Source organism: Chlorocebus sabaeus, chromosome 9 (assembly GCF_047675955.1).
Source record: "Chlorocebus sabaeus isolate Y175 chromosome 9, mChlSab1.0.hap1, whole genome shotgun sequence".
NCBI classification, from domain to species: domain Eukaryota; kingdom Metazoa; phylum Chordata; class Mammalia; order Primates; family Cercopithecidae; genus Chlorocebus; species Chlorocebus sabaeus.
In genome coordinates, this window is record NC_132912.1 from 82,424,530 (window position 1) to 82,445,916 (window position 21,387).

The 21,387-nt window shown below is 38.8% G+C and overlaps 1 protein-coding gene and 1 pseudogene across 3 annotated transcripts in view; both read left to right on the forward strand.

The window, feature by feature from the left end:
• Positions 1-21,387, forward strand: part of IPMK (inositol polyphosphate multikinase) — a 77,132-nt gene that overhangs the window by 49,794 nt on the left and 5,951 nt on the right. For all 3 annotated transcript variants that reach the window (XM_007963403.3, XM_073019141.1, XM_007963404.3), the window contains exon 5: positions 19,901-19,982. In XM_007963403.3, the coding sequence (XP_007961594.1) occupies positions 19,901-19,982 (82 nt within the window). The remainder of the gene's footprint in view (positions 1-19,900; positions 19,983-21,387) is intronic.
• Positions 4-3,821, forward strand: LOC103216168 (translationally-controlled tumor protein-like; annotated as a pseudogene).

The window sequence follows — 21,387 nt, forward strand, 5'->3', positions numbered from 1 at the left end:
AGAGTGCTTATTAGTGTAATATGCACATTTCTCTGTACATGTTCATCCCTTGAAAATTATGGATGTCATTGTGGTACTAATATATCAGAAAATAATGTATTCTGGAATTGAGTTGTCTGTAATTCCCCAATGTGAAAAGCGAGGGCAAGGCTTTTTAAATTTTTTGTTTGTTTGTTCACTGATATATGATCAGTTTCTCTGGTTTGGGAACATAGTAGGGTGATTAATAAATAAATGGATAGTGGCTGAATCTCAAGACTATAATTCTGGTAATTTTGTTTTAAAGAAGTCTTAAATTTAGGTGCAAGCAAATATTAAATGGAAACATGATATTGTTTATGATTGTCCCATGAGAAAAGTGCTAAATTTATATATTCAGTCATTTTTCTGCATTTTCAAAATAGAAAATGAATTAAAATTTTGGTAATTGTGTGGCTGGGCACAGTAGCTCACACCTATAATCCTAGCACTTTGGGAGGCCAAGGTGGGTGGATTACTTGAGCTCAGGAGTTTGAGACCAGCCTGGGCAACATGGTAAACCCCATCTCTACAAAAATGCAAAAACCGGCTGGTTGAGAGGTAGCATGTACCTATAGTCTGAGCTACTCGAGAGGCTGAGGTGGGAGGATCACTTGAGCCCAGGAGGTCAAGGCTGAAGTGAGCCGTGATCATGCCACTGCACTCCAGCCTGGGTGACAAATGAGACCCTGTCTCAGAAAAACAAACAACGCCCCCCCTCCCCCCAAAAAAAACAAACAAATAGGTCATTGTTTCAGACTTTTTGGGTTAAAACAGTTGTTTTATTTTCTCACAATTCTGTGAATTTGCAATTTGAGCTAGTCTCAAGTGTGCAGTTCTTTTGCTGATCTCATCTAGGGTTCCTTCTGCAGTCATCTGATGGTTCAACTGGGTATAGATGGTCTAAAATGACTCTCTCTCATTTATTTGATTTGTATATAAAACCAGAGAAATTGTTCTTGTGTCAGGAAGTTGGTACTGTTGGCTGGGACTTTTTCTTTGTGGTATTATCTATCAGAAGGCTAGCTTGGGCTTTTTTATTTTGAAGTACCACATTCCAAGAAGGTGATAGCAGGAGCTATAAGGGTTCTTAAACTCTAGGTTAGAAAGTTATTTGCTGTCACTTCTATGAAATTCTGTAGGGCAAAATCTAGCCCAGATTTGTAGGGTGAGGAAACAGACTCCACCTCCGATGGTAGGAAAAGCAGAGTCACAGCATGAATAGCAATGTGCACAGGGTGAGGAGAATTGTTGAGGCCATTTTGAAAAAAAGAAGTAATGTGGTGTAAAGTCCTCTGAACAAATGCTACATCTTCTAGATGTGTGAAGGTAAAATTTGTGGATATACCAAATACTTGTTTACCTATATGTAAGCATGATGGGTAGTTCTGAAATTCCTGTAAAATGATATATGGATCTTCCTTTTTGAGTTTTAAACAGAAGAGCTAATAGGAAGCATTATGGATAAATTGTCATTGTGATGGTAATAGCAAAATTGAATTTGATATTTGGGTTGTGTATAAAACCAGAGAAATTGTTCAAGCAGTTATTTCATTTTAGAAAACTATAATTAAATATGAGTATATAGAAAAAGAAAAAACGGTAATGGAATGAAGTTAAAACAAACAAGAAATAAACATCCCACAGGAATCTGACTGGGCAACTATTTAAGCCTCCACTGTTTTCAGATCTCTCACCCTCCCTCTTTCCTTCTGACTTTTAGCAGATGATTGCTTTCTGCTTCAGAAAAAATAAAAATCATCAGACAGGATTTCCCGTAATTTCCTGCTAACACATGCACATGCCATACCTGCAGTTGCTTTTATTCCCTCATTGTTCTTTTCTGTCACATTGAAGAATTTTCTGTCCTCCTATCTAAGGACTGCTCCTTTGTATACCCTCTGAATCTCATTCCTTCTTACGTCTTCAAGAACCTTATGCTATTGATTTTCTCTTATCTTTCTTATATTTTCAACTTCTGCCTCTCTTTACTGGCTTTTATCGTTTTGCTTTAAATATCTTCAAATCACTGTCAAGTTTTTTAAAAAACAAAACATCAAAACCCCACCTTTAACCTGCTTTGCTTTCCAACTGCAGATTTAGCTTGTCTTCACTTTACAACCAAACTCATTTCTATTTCCCTGTTTCCCATTAAGTATTCAGCTCATTCTAATCTGGCTTCTGCCCCATCGTGCTAATGGATTAGCTCTTCATTAAGCACCACCATGCCACTAATTCCAAATGGCATTTTTCATTACCTTAACTTTACTTTGAAAAGTAGCTTTCAATGCCAACCACGTCCTCCTTGAAACATTTTTCTTTGAATCTATGACACCCACCCCTCTCCTGGTTTTTGCCTAAGGCCACTTTGTAGTCCTCTTTGCCAGTCCATTTCTATTTATTCTCTCCTTTTTTTTTTTTTTTTTTTTTTTTTTTGAGATGGAGTCTGACTCCGTCGCCCAGGCTGGAGTGCAGTGGCGCATCTCCGCTTACTGCAAGCTCCGCCTCCCGGGTTCATGCCATTCTCCTACCTCAGCCTCCCGAGTAGCTGGGACTATAGTCGCCCGCCACCATGCCCAGCTAATTTTTTGTATTTTTTTTAGTAGAGACGGGGTTTCACCATGTTAGCCAGGATGGTCTCAATCTCCTGACCTCGTGATCCGCCCACTTTGGCTTCCCAAAGTGCTGGGATTACAGGCGTGAGCCACCGTGCCTGGCCTCTATTTATTCTTTAAATGCTGAGGTATTCCTCTTGGTTCCATTTTAATGTCTACCTTTCTTTTCTATTTCTTCCTAAGCAAGGCTCTCTATTCTCATTAGTTCAGTATTAGTTACACAGATAATTCATGAATGTTTATCAGCAGGCTGTGCTTTTTCTTTAACCTCCTGATACGTACATCTAACAACTTACTGAACACCTTACTTAAATATTTTAAGTGCTTAAAGACGTCTTGAACTCAATACGTAAAAAACTGACATAGCTTTTTCCATGGTTCTCCATTCCTGGAGCGCTCTGGCTCTACCACCCTGGCCCAGAGCTCCTGGCTCCTGCTAAGCTAGCACCGCTGTCCTCTGTCTCCCTTCAGCTGCCATCATGATTGTTTACCAGCATCTCATCAGCTATGATGAGATAGGTGTTCTTCCACATTTATGAGATTGCAGATGGGCTGTGCCTGGTGGTGGAGGGCAAGATGGTCAGTAAGACAGAGGGTAACATTGATGACTTCCTCATTGGTGGAAATGCCTCTGCTGAAGGTCCAGAGGGCGAAGGTGCCAAAACCACAGTTATCACTGTTGTTATTGCTGTCTCAAACTATCACTTGCAAGAAACCAGCTTCACTAAAAACATCTGCAAGAACTACATCAAAGATTACATGATAACAATCAAAGGCAAACTTGAAGAACAGAGACCAGAAAGAGTAAAACCTTTTGCGACAGAGGCTGTACATCCTTGCTAATTGCAAAAACTACTAGTTCTTTATTTGTGAAAACATGAATCCAGATGGTATGGTTGCTCTATTGAACTATCATGAGGATAGTGTGACTGCATAAATGATTTTCTTTAAGGGTGGTTCAGAAATGGAAAAATGTTAAAAACATTTGGCAATTACTTTGTATCTATCACTTATCATCGTAACTGGCTACTGCTTGTCATCCATACAACACCAGGACTTAAGACAAATGGGACTGATGTCATCTTGAGCTCTTCATTTATTTTGACTGTGGATGCATGGAGTGGATGCATTGTTTTTAAGAAAAACGTGCCATGTAGGTTGTCTAAAAATAAAATACATTTAAACTCATTTGAGAGAATACCTTTTATTTTAATACATATTTAAACTAAATCCATCTTGTAACATTCCTGGAGAAGCTAGAGCCTGGCAGTAAGCTACTACTAGAAAGAATAAGACTGTCATTAGATAACTTTTATGGTGGAAACTACTTCTGGAACTGAAATATAAAAAATAAGAAGCAAAAATTTCAATTCTGAGTTGCAGTAAAAGGGAGAGACCATGCTCATAGCAGTGCCAACATCTGAAGTGGAGCCTTACACATTTTATCACCTACAATGGAAGTAGTTGACTCTGGAAGAGATTTTACTAAGAGAAGAAAAAGATTCTAATTTAGTTGGGGAAAAAAACCTCACAACACTGACACACATTATCCCTCTTGCAAACCAACCACCACAGCAATGAAAACAAGTATCTTTGTGTGTGTGTGTGTGTGTGAGAGAGAGAGAGAGAGAGAGAGAGAGAGAGAGAGAGAGAAATGTCACCCAGGCTGGAGTGCAGTGGCAAGATCATGGCTCTCTGCAGCCTCAACCCCTGGGTTCAAGGGATCCTCCTGCCTCAGCCTCCTTCTGAGTAGCTGGGACTACAAGCATGTGCCACTACACTACACTTGGCTGACTTTTTTTTTTTTTTTTTTTTTTAGTGTAGATGAGGTTTGTTTTTTTTTTTTTTTTTTTTTTTTTTGAAACAGAGTCTTGCTCTGTCGCCCAGGCTGGAGTGCAGTGGCCGGATCTCAGCTCACTGCAAGCTCCACCTCCCGGGTTCATGCCATTCTCCTGCCTCAGCCTCCCGAGTAGCTGGGACTACAGACGCCCGCCACCTCGCCCGGCTAGTTTTTTGTATTTTTAGTAGAGACGGGGTTTCACCGTGTTAGCCAGGATGGTCTCGATCTCCTGACCTCGTGATCCGCCCGTCTCGGCCTCCCAAAGTGCTGGGATTACAGGCTTGAGCCACCGCGCCCGGCCGTAGATGAGGTTTTACTGTGTTGCCCAGGCTGGTCTTGAACTCCTGGGCTCAAGTGATCCTGGGCAATCTCAAGCAGTGCTGGGATTGCAAGCATGAGCCACTGTGCCCAACCTAAAAACAAATCTCTATTATTCCCTGTCTCAGTAATTGGCATCACCATATATCCAGTGTTACACAGTAGATACCAGGTAGTCAGTTGGGCGTGGTGGCTCATGCCTGTAATCCCAGCACTTTGCAAGGCCGAGGCGGGTGGATCACCTGAGGTCAGGAGTTCGAGAGCAGCCTGGCCAACATGACAAAACCTTGTCTCTAATAAAAAATATTAAAATTAGCTGGACATGGTGGCACACGTCTGTAGTCCCAGCTACTTGAGAGACTGAGGCAGGAGAATCACTTGAACCCAGGAAGTGGAGGTTGTGGTAAGCTGAGATTGCACCACTGCACTCCAGCCTGGGTGACAGAGCAAGACTGTCTCATAAGAAAAAGAAAGAAAGAAAGAAAGAAACCGAGTAATCACTGTTACCTTTCAGCCATCCATCAATCCTACTGATCTTGATTCCTAAACTTCTCGAGTTCCATTATCACTATTATCCCTCTCCAGACTCTAGTCTCTCAAGTTCAGTTTTGTTATTTTATAATCCTTTCTCTAAACATTGTAAAATGTATATCTAATCATGATATTCCCTATTCAAAAACTCTTCTGTCAGATGGGAGGAAGATGGTGGATGGCAGGCAGGGCTAATGTGCATCTTCCACGTGGACGGACAGAACAGTGTGTGGAGATTCACAAAGTGAACTATCGTTCTGAAAACCACCACAGTAAAGTACCAGGAAAACCAAACGAATTCACAGATCTTTTGAAAGGATCCCTGCAAACTCTGTGAGTCAAGTGAAACTGTGAGTTCCCAAAGTGTGAGGGGGGGAAAACCTGCCTCTGAACACATACCCCCTGGGTGAATCTGAGAATCTAGATCACAGTAGAAGGATTTAACCTTACCTAGAGGTGGAATGGATTTAGGGAGCCTCGTAAAATGTAAAAGTATAAGCAACAGCAGGAACAACCTTGTAGGTACTCCCAATCTCCAGTGCAAGCCCAGGGAAGGCAGCCAGCAGAATTAGGGAGTAGTCATTGGGTGAAAGGAAGCTTGCAGCTGAATTTTTTGGCAATTTCAAGTGGGCACGAACTTCCTTGAGCAGAATCCAGGGGCAAATGGAAACTGCTGCAGATAGGGGCACAGGAGCCACCACCATTGTTGTTAGACAAGGAGGGGTGTGGCCTGAAAGCCATGATTGTTTTCTCAGTGGGGAAGCTTATGGCCTAGGGCAGGTCTGTGTTTCACATGCAGGCTGCCTAGATCTAAACTTGGAGCTGTGAACATGCACTGCAGGAGCAACACCGGCCTCGCCAACTGCGTGGAAGCTGGGTGAGGCCTTTTGCTACTGGCTATTCCCCACTTCTCTGGCAAACTGTATAGCACAACAGAGACAGCAATATGTCCCTCTGGAATATAACCCCATTGGCCTGAGAGAACCACCCCGCATCCCTGACAGTGGCTGCAGCAAGCCCCACCCAAGGAGAGTCTGAGCTCAGATCTGCCTAACCCTGCCCCCACCTGATGGTTTTTCTCTACCTGCCCTGATAAGACATAAACTCTTGGGAGCTTTATGGCAATGCCCATCATGTGAGAAACCAGAATACTTCCCGCTTGCCAACTTAGGGCAAGCTGAAATCCTACTGCCAATACTGCAAGTATTGCAATATTCTCTTGAAAGTGCTACCTCCTGGCTGGAGGCCGACAAACTCAGGCCATTACAGCAACTCATGACGGAATAACTCTGCTCCCAGGAAGGAGAAAACAACCGCCAAAGCTACTGCCTCCAACACCCTGGCTAACCAGTGTCCCTTAGTCTTTCCATGTGACAACTTCACTGCTAGCATAACCAGCATTCGAGAAAGCTAGCACACTAAACCTACCTACACTGAGGGAGTCTCACAGAGTGTCAACATCACTCCCCTGCCACCTCCACAAGAGCAGGTGCTGTTATCCATGACTGGGAGACCTGAAGACTGATCGCATCACAGGCAGACATTCCCCAGCACAAACCAGAGCCTGGTAGCCCTGCTGAGTGGCTAGACCCAGAAGAACAATAACAATCACTACTGTCTGGCTCTTAGGAAGCCCCGTTGCCAGGGGAATGGGGAGAGCACCACGTCAAAGGATCACCCTGTGGGACAAAAGAATCTGAACAGCAGGCCTTGAGTTCCAGATCTTTTCACTGGTGGGTAGTTTCTCACAGCAGAGACACAATTGCGGTGCTAGGCATAGCTGGGAAAGTCTGCACATACACCGCAACAGGCGGGCAGCCACTGTGATCATGAAGGACCTTGGAGAAAAGGTCCTTGTTCTCCCCAGCACTCCACTGTAGATATAGCTGGGGCATCCCCCACAGCAACGCAGCATGGAGGCACCTACAGACAGCCCTCCTGGAATAATCCAGGGTGAGTGCAACCTGACAGGAGGAGCATCCCCCAGATTCAGGCCTGCACGAGAGGCACAGTCACAATCATTCCCTGTTTGGAATACCAACATTCCTATAGATGAAAAGAGGTGCCTGTCTAATCTGTATAGCTGAAACACTAGTATAGGAATGAGGCTGCGAGGTAAATAGTTTTCCTGCTGACTTGGCAGGGGAGCTGTGGTAGTTTCCACTCTTCACTCTGATAAGTCCTCAGCACATCTAATTGAGAGCTGCCCCAGCTACCCTCATCAAGGCTGGGACCTTGGCCCACCATTGGGTATTACATCTACTCACCTGCCTTAGCCATACCTGGTGCCTAGCCAGGGATACCTCCTCTATGGGCCTGAAACTGAAATCATCAACTTAGGAAATAAAACACCAGGAAAAAATTAAATAAATGAAGCATGCACCACGAGAGAACAAGATAAGCTTCAAGAGATCCCTGCCATTCCAACTCTATAGGAGACAGTGAACTCACCCACCCATCTATAATATAACTACTATAGCCAGCATTGGGGAAAGCCAGCACACAAAGACTCTCTATAACTAAGGAAATCATACAGAGTCTTTACCCCTACAAGTACCAAGAATCAGTTTAGACTAAAATAAAAATTAAAGCCTAATCCTTAAGAGAGAGAGAGAATACAAAAATGTATTCAAGAACAGTTTGAAGAAGCAGTCTACCCAAATGAGAAGGAATTAGAAAAGTGATTCTGGTAATATGACGAAAACAGGGCTCTATAACACCCCCAAAGATCACAGTAGCTCCCTAGCAGTGGTTCCAAACCTAGAAGAAATCTCTGAATTGCCATATAAATAATTCTGAAGGCTGATTATTAAGCTACTCAAGGAGATACCAGAGAAAGGTGAAAAGCAACTTAAATTTAAAAAACAGAGCCAGGTGTGGTGGCTCATGCCTGTAATCCCAGCACTTCGGGAGGCCAAGACGGGCGGATCACGAGGTCAGGAGATCGAGACCATCCTGGCTAACACGATGAAACCCCATCTCTACTAAAAATACAAAAAATTAGCCGCATGTGGTGGCAGGCGCCTATAGTCCAAGCTACGTGGGAGGCTGAGGCAGGAGAATGGCATGAACGCAGGAGGCGGAGCTTGCAGTGAGCCAAGATCACACCACTGCACTCCAGCCTGGCTAACAAAGCAAAACTCCATCTCAAAAAAAAAAAAAAAAAAGAACAAAACCTCCAAGAAATTTGGGTTTATGTTAAATGGCCAAACCTAAGAATAATTGGTCTTCCTAAAGAAGAGAAATCTAAAAGTTTGGAAAACTTATCTGAGGAAATAATTGAGGAAAACTTCTCTGGCCTTGCTAGAGATCTAGGCATCAATTACAGGAAACTCAAATTTAAGTCCTAGGAAATTCGTTGCAAAAAGATCATCACAATCCTAAATATATATGCACCTAACACTGGAGCTCCTAAATTCATAAAGTAATTACTGCTAGACCTAAGAAATGATATAACACACAGTAATAGTGGGGCACTTCAGTACTCCACTGACAGCACTTGACAGGTTATCAAGACAGAAAGTCAACAAAGAAACAATGGACTTAAAGTATACCCTAGAACAAATGGACTTTAATAGATATTTACAGAACATTCTACCCAACAACTGCAGAATAAACATTCAAAACATCCTCCAAGATAGACCATATGATAGGCCACAAAACAAGTCTCAATAAATTTAAGAAAATCAAAATCATAACAAGTATCTTCTGAGACCACAGTGGAATAAAACTGGAAATTAACTCCAAAAGAAACCTCAAAGCCATACAAATACATAGAAATTAAACAATCTGCCCTTGAATTATTTTTGTGAATGATTTTTGTGTAAACAATGAAATCAAGATGGAAATGTAAAAATTCTTTAATCTGAACAATAATAGTGACACAACTTATCAAAACCTCGGATACAGCAAAAGCAGTGCCAAGAGTAAAGTTCATAGCATTAAATACCTACATCAAAAAGTCTGAAAGAGCACAAATAGACAATCTAATGTCACATCTCAAGGAACTAGAGAAACAAGAACAAACCAAAGCCAAACCCAGCAGAATAAAAGAAATAACAAAGATCAGAGCAGAACTAAATGAAATTGAAACAACAAAAAATAATGCAAAATATAAATGAAACAAAAAGCTGGTTCTTTGAAAAGATAACAAAATTGATAGACCGTTAGCTAGATTAACCAAGAAGAGAGAAGATCCAAATAAGCTGAATTAGAGGCAAAACTGGTGACGTTACAACTGATACCGCAGAAATACAAGAGATCATTCAAGGCTACTTTGAACACCTTTATGTGCACAAACTAGAAAATCTAGAGGAGATGAATAAATTCCTGGAAATATACAACTCACCTAGATTAAATCAGGAAAAAATAGAAACTCTGAACAGACCAATAACAAGTAGCGAGATTGAAACAGTAATAAAGAAATTACCAAGAAAAAAAGTCCAAGACCTGATGGATTCACAGCTGAGTTCTAGCAGATATTCAAAGAAGAATTGGTACCAATCTTACTGAAATTCCATAAGATAAAGAGGGAATCCTCGCTAAATCATTCTGTGAAGCCAATATTTCCCTAATACCAAAACCAGGAAAGGACATAACAAAGAAAGAAAACTACGGATCAATATCCCTGATGAACATAGATGCAAAAATCCTCAACAAAATACTAGCTAACCAAATCCAACAGCATAGCAAAAACATAATACACCATGATCAAGTGGATTTCATACCAGGGATGCAGGGATGGTTTAACATACACAAGTCTATAAATGTGATATATCACATAAACAGAATTAGATGCAGAAAATCATTTGACAGAATCCTGCATGCCTTTATGATAAAAACCCTGAGCAAAATTGGCATCGGAGGGACATACTTCAAAATCATAAAAGCTGTCTATGACAAACCCACAGCCATCATCATACTGAATAGGGAAAAGTTGAAAGCATTTCCCCTGAGTACTGAACCAAGACAAGGATGCCCACTTTCACCACTTCTTTTCAACATAGTACTGGAGGTCCTTGCCAGAGCAGTCAGACAAGAGAAAGAAATAAAGGGCATCCAGATCAGTAAAGAGGAAATCAAACTGTCACTGTTCACCAGCCACATGATTGAATACCTAGAAAATCCTAGAGACTTATCCAGAAAGTTCCTAGATCTGAGAAATGAATTCAGTAAAGTTTCAGGATACAAAATCTGTGTACACAAACTGCTATACACCAACAACTACCAAGCTGAGAATCAAATCAAGAACTTAAATCTCTTTTGCAACAGCCACAAAATAAAAAATAAAAGTACTTAGGAATATACTTAACCAAGGAGGTGAAAGATTTCTACAAGGAAAACTACAACACGCTGCTGAAAGAAATCATAGATAACACAAAGAAATTGAAACACATCCCATGCTCATGAATGAGTAGAATCAATATTGTGAAAACGACCATACTGCCAAAAGCAATCTACAGATTCAATGCAATGCCCATCAAAATACCATCATCATTCTTCTCAGAACTACAAAAAAAAAAAGAAAAAGAAAGCTAAAATTTATATGGAACCAAAAAAGAGTCCATATAGCCAAAGAAATACTAAGCAAAAAGAACAAATCTGTAGGCATCACATTACCCGACTACAAACTACACTGCAAGGGTATAGTTACCAAAACAGCATGGTACTGGTATAAAAATAGGCACATAGACCAGTGGAACAGAACAGAGAATCCAGAAATAAACCCAAATACTTACAATCAACTGATCTTCAACAAAGCATGCAAAAACATAAATTGGGTAAAGGACACCCTGTCTAACAAATGGTTCTGGCATAATTGGCAAGTCACATGTAGAAGAATGAAACTGAATCCTCATCTCTCACTTTATACAAAAATCTATTCAAGATGGATCAAAGACTTAAATCTAATACCTGAAACTATAAAAATTCTAGATGATAACATTGGAAATACTCTTCTACAGTTGGCTTAGGCAAGGAATTTATGACCAAGAATCCAAAAGCAAATGCAACAAAAACAAAAATAAATAAATGGGACCTAATTAAAAGCTTCTGCACAGCAAAAGAAATAATCAGCAGAGTAAACAGACAACCCACAGAATTGGAGAAAATGTTTGCAAACTGTGCATCTGACAAAGGACTACTATCTAGAATCTACAAGGAATTCAAAGAAATCTGCAAGCGAGAAGCAAATAATCCCTTCAAAAAGTGAACAAAGGACATAAATAGACAATTCTGAAAAGAATATATACAAATGGCCAACACACATATGAACAAATGCTCAACATCACTAATAGAGAAATGCAAATTAAAACTGCAGGGGTATACCACCTTACTCCTGTAGGAATGGCAATAATTAAAAAAATAAAAAAATAACGGATGTTGGCATGGATGTGTTGAAAAGGGAACACTTTTATACTACTGGTGGGAATGTAAACTAATATAACCACTATGGAAAACAGTATGGAGATCCCTTAAAGAACTAAAAGTAGGCTGGTAATCCCAGCACTTTGGGAGGCCCAGGCGGGCGGATCACGAGGTCAGGAGATCGAGACCGTCCTGGCTAACACAGTGAAACCCCGTCTCTACTAAAAATACAAAAAATTAGCCGGGCGTGGTGGCGGGTACCTGTAGTCCCAGCTACTCAGGAGGCTGAGGCAGGAGAATGGCGTGAACCCAAGAGACGGAGCTTGCAGTGAGCCGACATTGCGCCACTGCACTCCAGCCTGGGCGAGAGCGAGACTCCGTCTCAAAAAAAAAAAAAGAATTAAAAGTAGAACTACCATTCGACCTAGCAATCCCACTAGTGGGTATCTACCCAAAGAAAAAGAAGTTGTTATATGAAAAAGACACTTGCATACACATGTTTATAGTGGTAGAATTCGCAGTTGCAAAAATATGGAACCCATCTAAATGCCCGTCAACCAATGAATGGATAAAGAAATATACATGATGGAATATTACTCAGCCATAAAAAGGAATGAAATAATAGCATTTGCAGCAACTTGAATGGAGTTGGAGACAATTATTCTAAGTGAACTCAAGAATGGAAAACCAAATACTGTATGCTTTCACAAGTGGGAGCTAAGCTTTGAGGATGCAAAAGCATAAGAATGAGATTAATGGACTTTGGGAACTTGAGGAAGGGTAGGATGCGGGTGAGAGATAAGACTACACATTCAGTAAAATGTACACTGCTTGGGTGACAGGTGCACCAAGATCTCAAATCACCACTGAAGAACTTATTCATGTAACAAAAAACCACCTGTTCCCCAAAAGCTATTGAAATAAAATAATAATAATAGTAAACTCTTCTTTGGGTTTGCATTACCTTTAGGGTACATAAACAGGATAAGCAAATAAGGTATTGTATGATTTTGCTCTACTGGGATATATTGTTTCCCTAGACATAAATAGAAGTTTGTTTATTCCTTAAAGAGGTTTATTTTTTTAAGATGGCTTTAGTGAGATGTCATTTACATACCATTCTGTTAATTATTTAAAGTATACAGTTCACTGGTTTTAGTCAATTCATAGACTTGGGCAACTGTCACCACATTCAACTTACAATATTTTTATCACTTCTGCAAAAAACTTCATATGCATTAGCAGTCCCTACCAATTTCCTTCCAAACTCCCTGTCCCTAGGGAACCACTAATCTATTTTCTATCTCTACGGATTTGCCGCTTCTGGACAATTCATATAAATCGAATTGTACAGTACAACGTGTGGTATTTTGTGACTATCTTCTTTCATTTAGTTTCATGTTTTTAAAATTCACCCATGTCATATAAGTCAGTACTTTGTTTTTTATTGCCAAATAATATTCTATTATATGGATATACCACATTTTGTTTATGCATTCATTCATTGATGGACTTTGGGTTGTTTCTACTTTTTGGCTACTAGTAACTGTTATGAACATTTGTATACACATTTCTGTGCAGGTATATGTTTTATTTCTCTCAGGTAGATTCTTATGTGTGAAATTGGTAGGTCCTAGGGTTAAGTTTATGTTTAACTTTTTGAGAAACTGCCAAAGTGTTTTTCCAAAGTGACTTCACCATTTTCTTTAGTTATTTAATTTTTCACAAAATTATTTAAGTAGGTTTGGGGGTACAGTTTTTTTGTTATTGTTACATGGATGAATTATGTAGTGGTAAATGCTAAGATTTTAGTGTATTCATCACCTGAGTAGCGTACATTGTACCTAATATGTAGGTTTTTTAATCCCTAGCCACCCTTCCCACTCTTCTCCTTCCGAGTGTCTAAAGTCCATTATATTACTCTGTATGCCTTTGTTTACTCATACCTTAGTTCCCACTTGTAAGTGAGAACATATGGTGTCTTCACCATTCATTTTACATTCCCACCAGCAATTCATGATGGTTCAATTTTCTCCACATTGTTGAAACCTTTGTTCCTTTTTGTTTTTCTGCTATAAGCCATCCTAGTAGGTGTCAAGTAGCATCTCCTTGTGGTTTGATTTGCCTTTCTCTAATGATTAATGATGTTGAGCATCTTTTCGTGTGCAATATTATTGACTACATATGTCTTCTTTGGGGAAATGTCTATTCAGACATTTTGTTTTTAATTATTGAGTTGTATATAAATCCATCAAACTTTTGATTTGCAAATATTTTTTCTAATCTGATTGTCTTTACGTTATAGTATTTGTTGAAGCCTCCAAATTTTTAGTTTTGAAGTCCAATTTGCTTTTTTGTTGTTGTTGTTGTTGTTACCTAGGCTTTTGGTGTAAAATCTAAGAAACCATTGCCTAACCCCAACTCATCAATATTTACTCCTATTTTTCTTGTAAGAATGTTGTAATTTTATCTCTTGCATTGAGATTTATGATACATTTTAAGTAAATTTTTTGTGTGCTTTAAGGAAGGAGTCAAACTTCATTCTTTTGCATATGGATATCCAGTTGTCCTAGCACATTTGTTGATAAGACTGTTATTCCCCCAGTGAATATTCTTGATACCCTTGTTGAAAATAAGTTGACCATAAATGTTTTCCATTGTTTCATATTGTCTATCCTTATGCCAAGTACTACACTGCTTTGATTAATGTTGCTTTGGAGTAAGTTTTGAATAATGAGTCCTCTAATTTTGTTCTTTTAAAAATTTTATTTTATTTTGAGACTGAGTCTTTGCTCTGTCATCCAGGCTAGAGTGCAGTAGCATGATCATGTCTTACTGCAGCCTCAAATTGCTGGGCTCAAGCAGTCCTCCTACTTAAGCCTCCCAAGTAACTGAGACTACAAGTGTACACCATCACACCCAACTAGTTTTTAAGTTATTTTGTGGAGACTGTGTCTCACTTTGTTGCCCAGGCTAGTCTTGAACTCCTGGGCTCAAGTGATCCTCCTGCCTTGGCCTCCCAAAGTGGTGAGATTGCAGGTGTGAGCCAGTGCATCAGGCCTCAACTTTGTTCTTCTTTTTCAAATTTGTTTTGGCTATTCTGGGTCCCTTTAGTTTCCACATGAATTTTAAGATCAGCTTGTCAGTTTCTGCAAAGAAGTTGCAAAATGAGCAACTAATATGGTGATGTACAATCCAGGAAAAACACGAGCTTGCTTTTGCTTATCATTCTGTCCTCCTACACCTGTTTCTCAGTTTTCTTTATATTAAAAAAAAAATTGGATACTTTTTTGCTACATATTTACATGTTTTTAGGTTGAGAATGTTAACTTTTTATTACAAATGTCTTTGCTACCACACCTGGCTTATTTTTTATTTCTTATAGAGATGGGGTCTTGCCATATTGCCCAGGCTGGTCTTAAACTCCTAGGCTCAAGCAATCTTCCTGCCTCGGCCTCCCAGAGCACTATTATTAAAGGCATGAGGCACTGTGTCTGGCTGCATTGTGTTTTTAAAAAACAACGTGTATGCTTTAATTAAAAAATACTTACTGCTAAAGAATACTAATGATTATCTGAGCCTTCAGTGAGTTGTTTCCTTTTGCTAGTAGAGGCTCTTGCCTGTGGCTGCTGATTGATCAAGGTAGTGGCTGCTGAAGGTTGGAGTGCCTGCAGCAATTTCTTAAAATAAGACAGCAATGAAGTTTGCCACATAAATTTACTCTTTTTTAAATGAAAGGTTTCTCTGGAGCATGTGATGCTCTTTGATAGAATTTTACCCACAGTAGAACTTTCAAAATTGAAGTCACTCCTCTCAGATCCTGCCTCTGCTTTATCAAGTAAGTTTATATAATATTCTAAATCATTCATTGTCATTTCAACAACTTACAGCATCTTTACTAGGAGTATATTCCATCTCAAGAAACTACTTTCTTTGCTCATCCATAAGAAGCCACTCTGAGGCCAGGGGCAGTGACTTCTGCCAGTAATCCCAACACTTTGGGAGGCCAGGGTGGGTGGATCGCTAGGGCTCAGGAGTTTGAGACCAGCCTGGGCAACATGGCGAAACCCCGTTTACAAAAGAATACAAAAATTAGCCAGACTTGGTGGCGCACACCTGTAGTCCCAGATACTCAGGAGGCTGAGGTGGGAAGGATTGCTTGAGTACAAGAGTAAGCCATGATTGTGCCACTGCCCTCCAGCCTGGGTGACAGAGCGAGACCCTATCTCAGTCAGCCAGTCAATAAAACAAGCAGGCAAGCCGCTGTTCATCCATTCAAGGTTTATCATGAGTTTGCAGCAATTCAGTCACCTCTTACAGCCTTCAGTCTTAATTCTAGTTCACTTGCTCTTTCCACCACATCTGCAGTTACCTCCTCCACTGAAGTCTTGAATTGAACTCCTCAGAGTCATCCATGAGGGTTGGAATTAACTTCTTCCAGACTCCTGTTAATGTTGATATTTAGACCTCCTCCCAGGAATCTCAAATCTTCTTTATGCCATCTAGAATGGTGAATTCTTTCCAAAAGCTTTTCAATTTACATTGCCCCAGTCCATCAGAGGAATTATCAATGGCAGCTGTATGTAGCTTTGCAAAATATATTTCTTAAATAATACAACTTAAAAGTTGAAATTACTCCTTGATCCATAGAACTGCAAAAGGAATATTGTTAGCAGGCATGCAAACAACATTAATCTCCTTGTACATCATCAGTGCTCTTGTTAGGTGACCAGGTGCACTGTCAATGAGCAGTAATATTTTGGAAGGAATCTTTTTTTCTGAGTAGTAGTTCTCAATGGTGGGCTGAAAATATTCAGTAAACCATACTATAAACAGATGTGCTGTCATCCAGCCTTTGAGTCCAAGCAGAGTAGATTCAGCACTTTTGTTTTTTGTTTTTTTTTTTTGAGACAGGGTCTTGGCCTGGGCTGGAGTCCAGTGGTATAATCATAGCTCACTGCAGCCCCCAACTCCTGGGCTCAAGCAATCCTCCCACCTCAGCCTCTCGAGTAGCTGGGACTACAGGCATGTTCCACTACACCCAACTAATTTTTAAATTTTTTGTAAAGACAGGGTCTCACTATGGTGCTCAGGCTGTTCTTGAGCTCCTTGCCTCAAGTTGTCCTCTGGTCTCAAGCAATCCTCCCATCTCAGCCTCCGAAAGAGCTGGGAGATTCAGCATAATTCTTAAGGGCTCTAGGACAAATGAGTGAGTATTGGCTTCAACTTAAAGTCACCAGCTGCATTTGCCCCTAACAAGAGAGTTAGCCTGTCCTTTGAAGCTTTAAAGCCAGATACTGACTTCTTATCTCTAGCTATGAAAACCCTAGGTGGCATTTTTTTCAATAGAGGGCTGTTTCATCTACATTGAGAATCTGTTGTTTGGGGTAGATACCTTCATCAGTTGTCTTCTGAATAAGTTGGTGTAGCCTCTACAACAGCACTTTCTGCTTCACCTTGCATTTTAAGTTAAAAACAACATCTTTCCATAAACTTCTGCTAGGATCTATGAACCAGCCTTTGCTAGCTTTGCATTTTTCTTCTGCAGCTTCCTCATGGTGACTCTCAGCCTTAATACAATTGAAAAGAGTCTTATCCTGGATTAGGCTTTGGCCTGAGGTAATGTTGTGACTGATTTGGTCTTCTATCCAGACCACTAAAACTTTCTTAATATTAGCAGTCAGGCTGTTTCACTTTCTTATCATTTGTGTGTTTACTGTAGTTAGCACTCTGAATTTCCTTCAAGAGCTTTTTCTTTGCATTCATAGCTTGGCTGTTTGGCACAAGAGGCCTAGTTTTAGGCCTGTCTTTGCTTTCAAGATGCCTTCCTTACTAAGTTAATCACTTTTTAGCTTTTGATTTAAAGTGAGAAACGTGACATTTCCTTTCATTGAACACTTAGAGGCCGTTGGAGGGTTATTAATTATTCATTGGAGGGTTATTAATTATTAATTGGCCTAATTTCAATATTATTGTGTCTCAGGGATAGGGAGGCCTGAGGAGAGGAAGAGAGATGGGGGAACAGCTGGTCAGTGGAGCAGTCAAGACACACATATTTATCCAATTTGCCATCTTATGTGGGCGTGCTTCGTGACATCCCAAAATAATCACAAGAGTAACATCAAAGATCACTAATCACAGATCACCAAACAGATATAATAATAAGTTTGAAAAATTTCAAAAATTACCAAATTGTAATACAGAGACATGAAGTGAGCACATGCTGTTGGAGAAGTGGTGCCAATAGATTTGCTCAAGCTGCCACAGACCTTCAATTTGTAAATAATGCAGTGTATTTGTAAAGCACAATGAAGTGAAACACAATAAAATGAGGTATACCTGTACAATTGCATAGTCTGCCTCCACACAAGATATCATATTATAGTTATTTTTCTCTATATATCCTTCCAGAGATATTTTAAATATGCAAATACTGTATATGTTTATTACAAAATCTACCTTAAACACTTTCTGTTTCTTGTTTTTTGCCCCATAAGTGTAAACCTGCCCTTTGTTCAGCAAATACATTTCAAATGATTTTTTTAATCTTTTTTTCTTTTGATTTCTGCATGGGAAAAACACTGTGAACCCATAGAAATGATAAATATTTGTAGTGGTGAATACCCTAAATACTCTCACTTGATCATTACACATTCTATGCCTGTAAGAATATATCACATGTACCCCGTAAGTATGTACAAATATTATCTACCAAAAAAAACCAACTGTGACATTTCTGAGTTTTAGTTGGAAATGCCGTCCCTAGTTATTATCAGTTACTGAAGGATTCCTACATGTTTTTGGGGACCCTTTTATCATTTCAATCTTTGATACATTTGGAATTTATCCTGACATATGCTATCAGGTGTGAATACAACTTATTTTTTCCTGATCACTGTTTAATCAGAATAACACCATTTAATAAATAATCCTTCCTCATTGATTTAAAATCCCATTCTCATATAATAAGTTCTCACATATGTTTCATTCTAAAATATGTTTCACTATCTGGTAGGATGGCAAGGTTAGTTCCACCTTATTAATCTTATTTTAACTTTCTTTTTTTTTTTTTTTTAATATATGTGAACTTTAGAGTTGGCTTATGGTTAAAAACAATTTTTGAGGCCGAGCATGGTGGCTTACTCCGGTAATCCCAGCACTTTGGGAGGCTGAGGTGGGTGGATTGCTTGAGGCCAGGAGTTTGAGACCAGTAGATGGTGAAACCTCACCTCTACTAAAAATACAAAAATTAGCTGGCCGTGTTGTCACACACCTGTAATCCCAGGTACTTGGAGGCTGAGGCACAAGAATCACTTGAATCCTGGAGGCGGGGGTTGCAGTGAGCCAAGATCACATCACTGCACTCCAGCCTGGGCAACAGAGGGAGACACTGTCCCTCCCCACCCCCCCAAAAAAGAGTTGGTATTTTTATTATAATCGCACTTTAGCTGTAGATTAAGGAAAATTGATATAGTTTATTATGTTGAATCTTTTTTGAGAACATAGGTGTGTGTCTTAGGAATGTTTTAAAGATACCTTCTTATACATCTTTTACTTATCTAGCTTATTTTCATGTTTTGGGGGGTTACATTTTATAAATGGGGTCTTTTCTTTCATTACATTTCCTAATGAGTTGTTTGTGTTTAGAAAACTTATTTTCTGTTTACTAACTTGTATTCAAATGCCATGTCATATATTTATTATTTGTATTTGTCTTTAATTTTATTTTCCAGTGTACAAATATTATCTTCAGAGTATTTATCTCCACCTTTCCAAATTATTATACCTCTAATTTCTTTCTCTCTAATTGCATTTACTAGGAACTCCAGAATATTAGATGATAATAATATAAAAGACATCGTGATAAAATAGTTTTGTGAAAGCTTCTTGTATTTTAAAAGAAGTGCTTTTTCAGTTCTGTCCTTTGAATTTGAGACTAACTCCTGGTAGGTTGAGGTAGATAGTTTTATCATTATTGGAAATAGTCATCTATCCTTATATTACAAAGAGTTTTCATCAGTAGTGGATGTTAAATTTGTAAAGTGCCTTTTCAGCATCCATTGATATGACTGCGATTTTTTTTTTCTTCTCAAATCTATAAGAATGAATTATCTGAGTAGATTTCATCTTTTGCCACCCTTGTGGCTGGGATAAACCCACATGGTCAAGGAGTATTAGCTTTTTAATATTCACTGGTTTTTTTTTTTGACAGGTTTATCATGTTCATTCCGATAGCTATGAGACACAAAATCAGCATTATGGAAGAAGCTTAACAAAAGAAACTATAAAAGATGGTAAGGATTAAAAAACTAATGCTTTTATGATTGAACAGTTAAATAATTCTAAAGTTATTTCAGTTTTAGTTGTCATTTGGAAAAGTGATTTGATTCATAATCATTTTTTTTTTTTTTTTAATGAAACTTAGATTTACAGAATTGGATTAATCACAAGCCCTGGTTCATAATACATCAAGACCATGGGACTATGAATGGCCCTGTTACATTTTCATTTATTTCTTATTAATATAACTTAAAAAAATAATGAACAGCTGTGTACCAACCATCTAGCTCAATACTGGAACTAGAGGTTGTCTATAAAATTATTTTGTAAGTAAACGTTATAGATCATAGTATATTAAAACTGCTTGTTACATAAGAGACTTTAAAATATGTGTTGTAGCATGTAATGTATTTTTATTGAATTTTTCCATGTGTAGTTGAACTATGTAAGTTTCTAGAGCTCTTCATAATGAATAATTAAGTGGCATTAAACTGATTTAAATAAAATCTGTTAACATACATATATATATGTTTCTAAAATATTTATGGCCAAGATATTACAAAAACAACAATATCCTAGATTCCTGGAAATAACTTTATATTACACGTTTATTCTTAGCTCTACTAAGATAATTAGAGAAGAACTTATGCATAGTGTAAAAAGTTTGTAGAAGAATTCTTATTTTGTGTGTAGAAAGCAAACATCCATAGCTTGAGCTTAACAATTAGTGTTTGCCTTGGAGTACTTAATCAACAGCAAAATAACTTTCAGATGGGCTATTTAAAAAATATTTTCCCATGCTACTAATTTAGTCATACCTGAATGTGTCTTTTAATAGTTTCTGTCCCAAATTGGGGGAACAAGTTATTTGAAAGCAGAAATCAAATTATATATACCTATAAATTTCCAAGTATGATAAACTAGGCCTAGTTTTTAAAAAGCCCTAATAATCTGATAGGTTAAAACATTTAAAGGTCTCAATTTTCAATAATATACCTAACCTGGAAAAGTGCTATTCCCAAAAGTGAGCTGCTGAACTTTTTGGAACAATTGACTTAATCAATATTATTGAAAGCAAATGAAAATTAGTAGAGTTATGGTTTGGTATTTGGTAATGGTACCATTAAAAAATAATTAAATTTGACTCTAGGTTTTAGTTAGCTCTAAATGAGATTCTAACAAACAAGTTTTTTTGTTTTTTTGGGTTTTTTTCCAAGACAATCTTGCTCTATTGCCCAGACTGGAGCACAGTGGCACGATCTCGGGTCACTGCAACCTCTACCTCCCAGGTTCAGGTGATTCTCGTGCCTCAGCCTCCCAAGTAGCTGGGAGTACAGGCATGCGTCACCATGCCTAATTTTTGTATTTTTAGTAGAGACGAGGTTTTACCATGTTGGCCAGGATGATCTTGAACTCCTG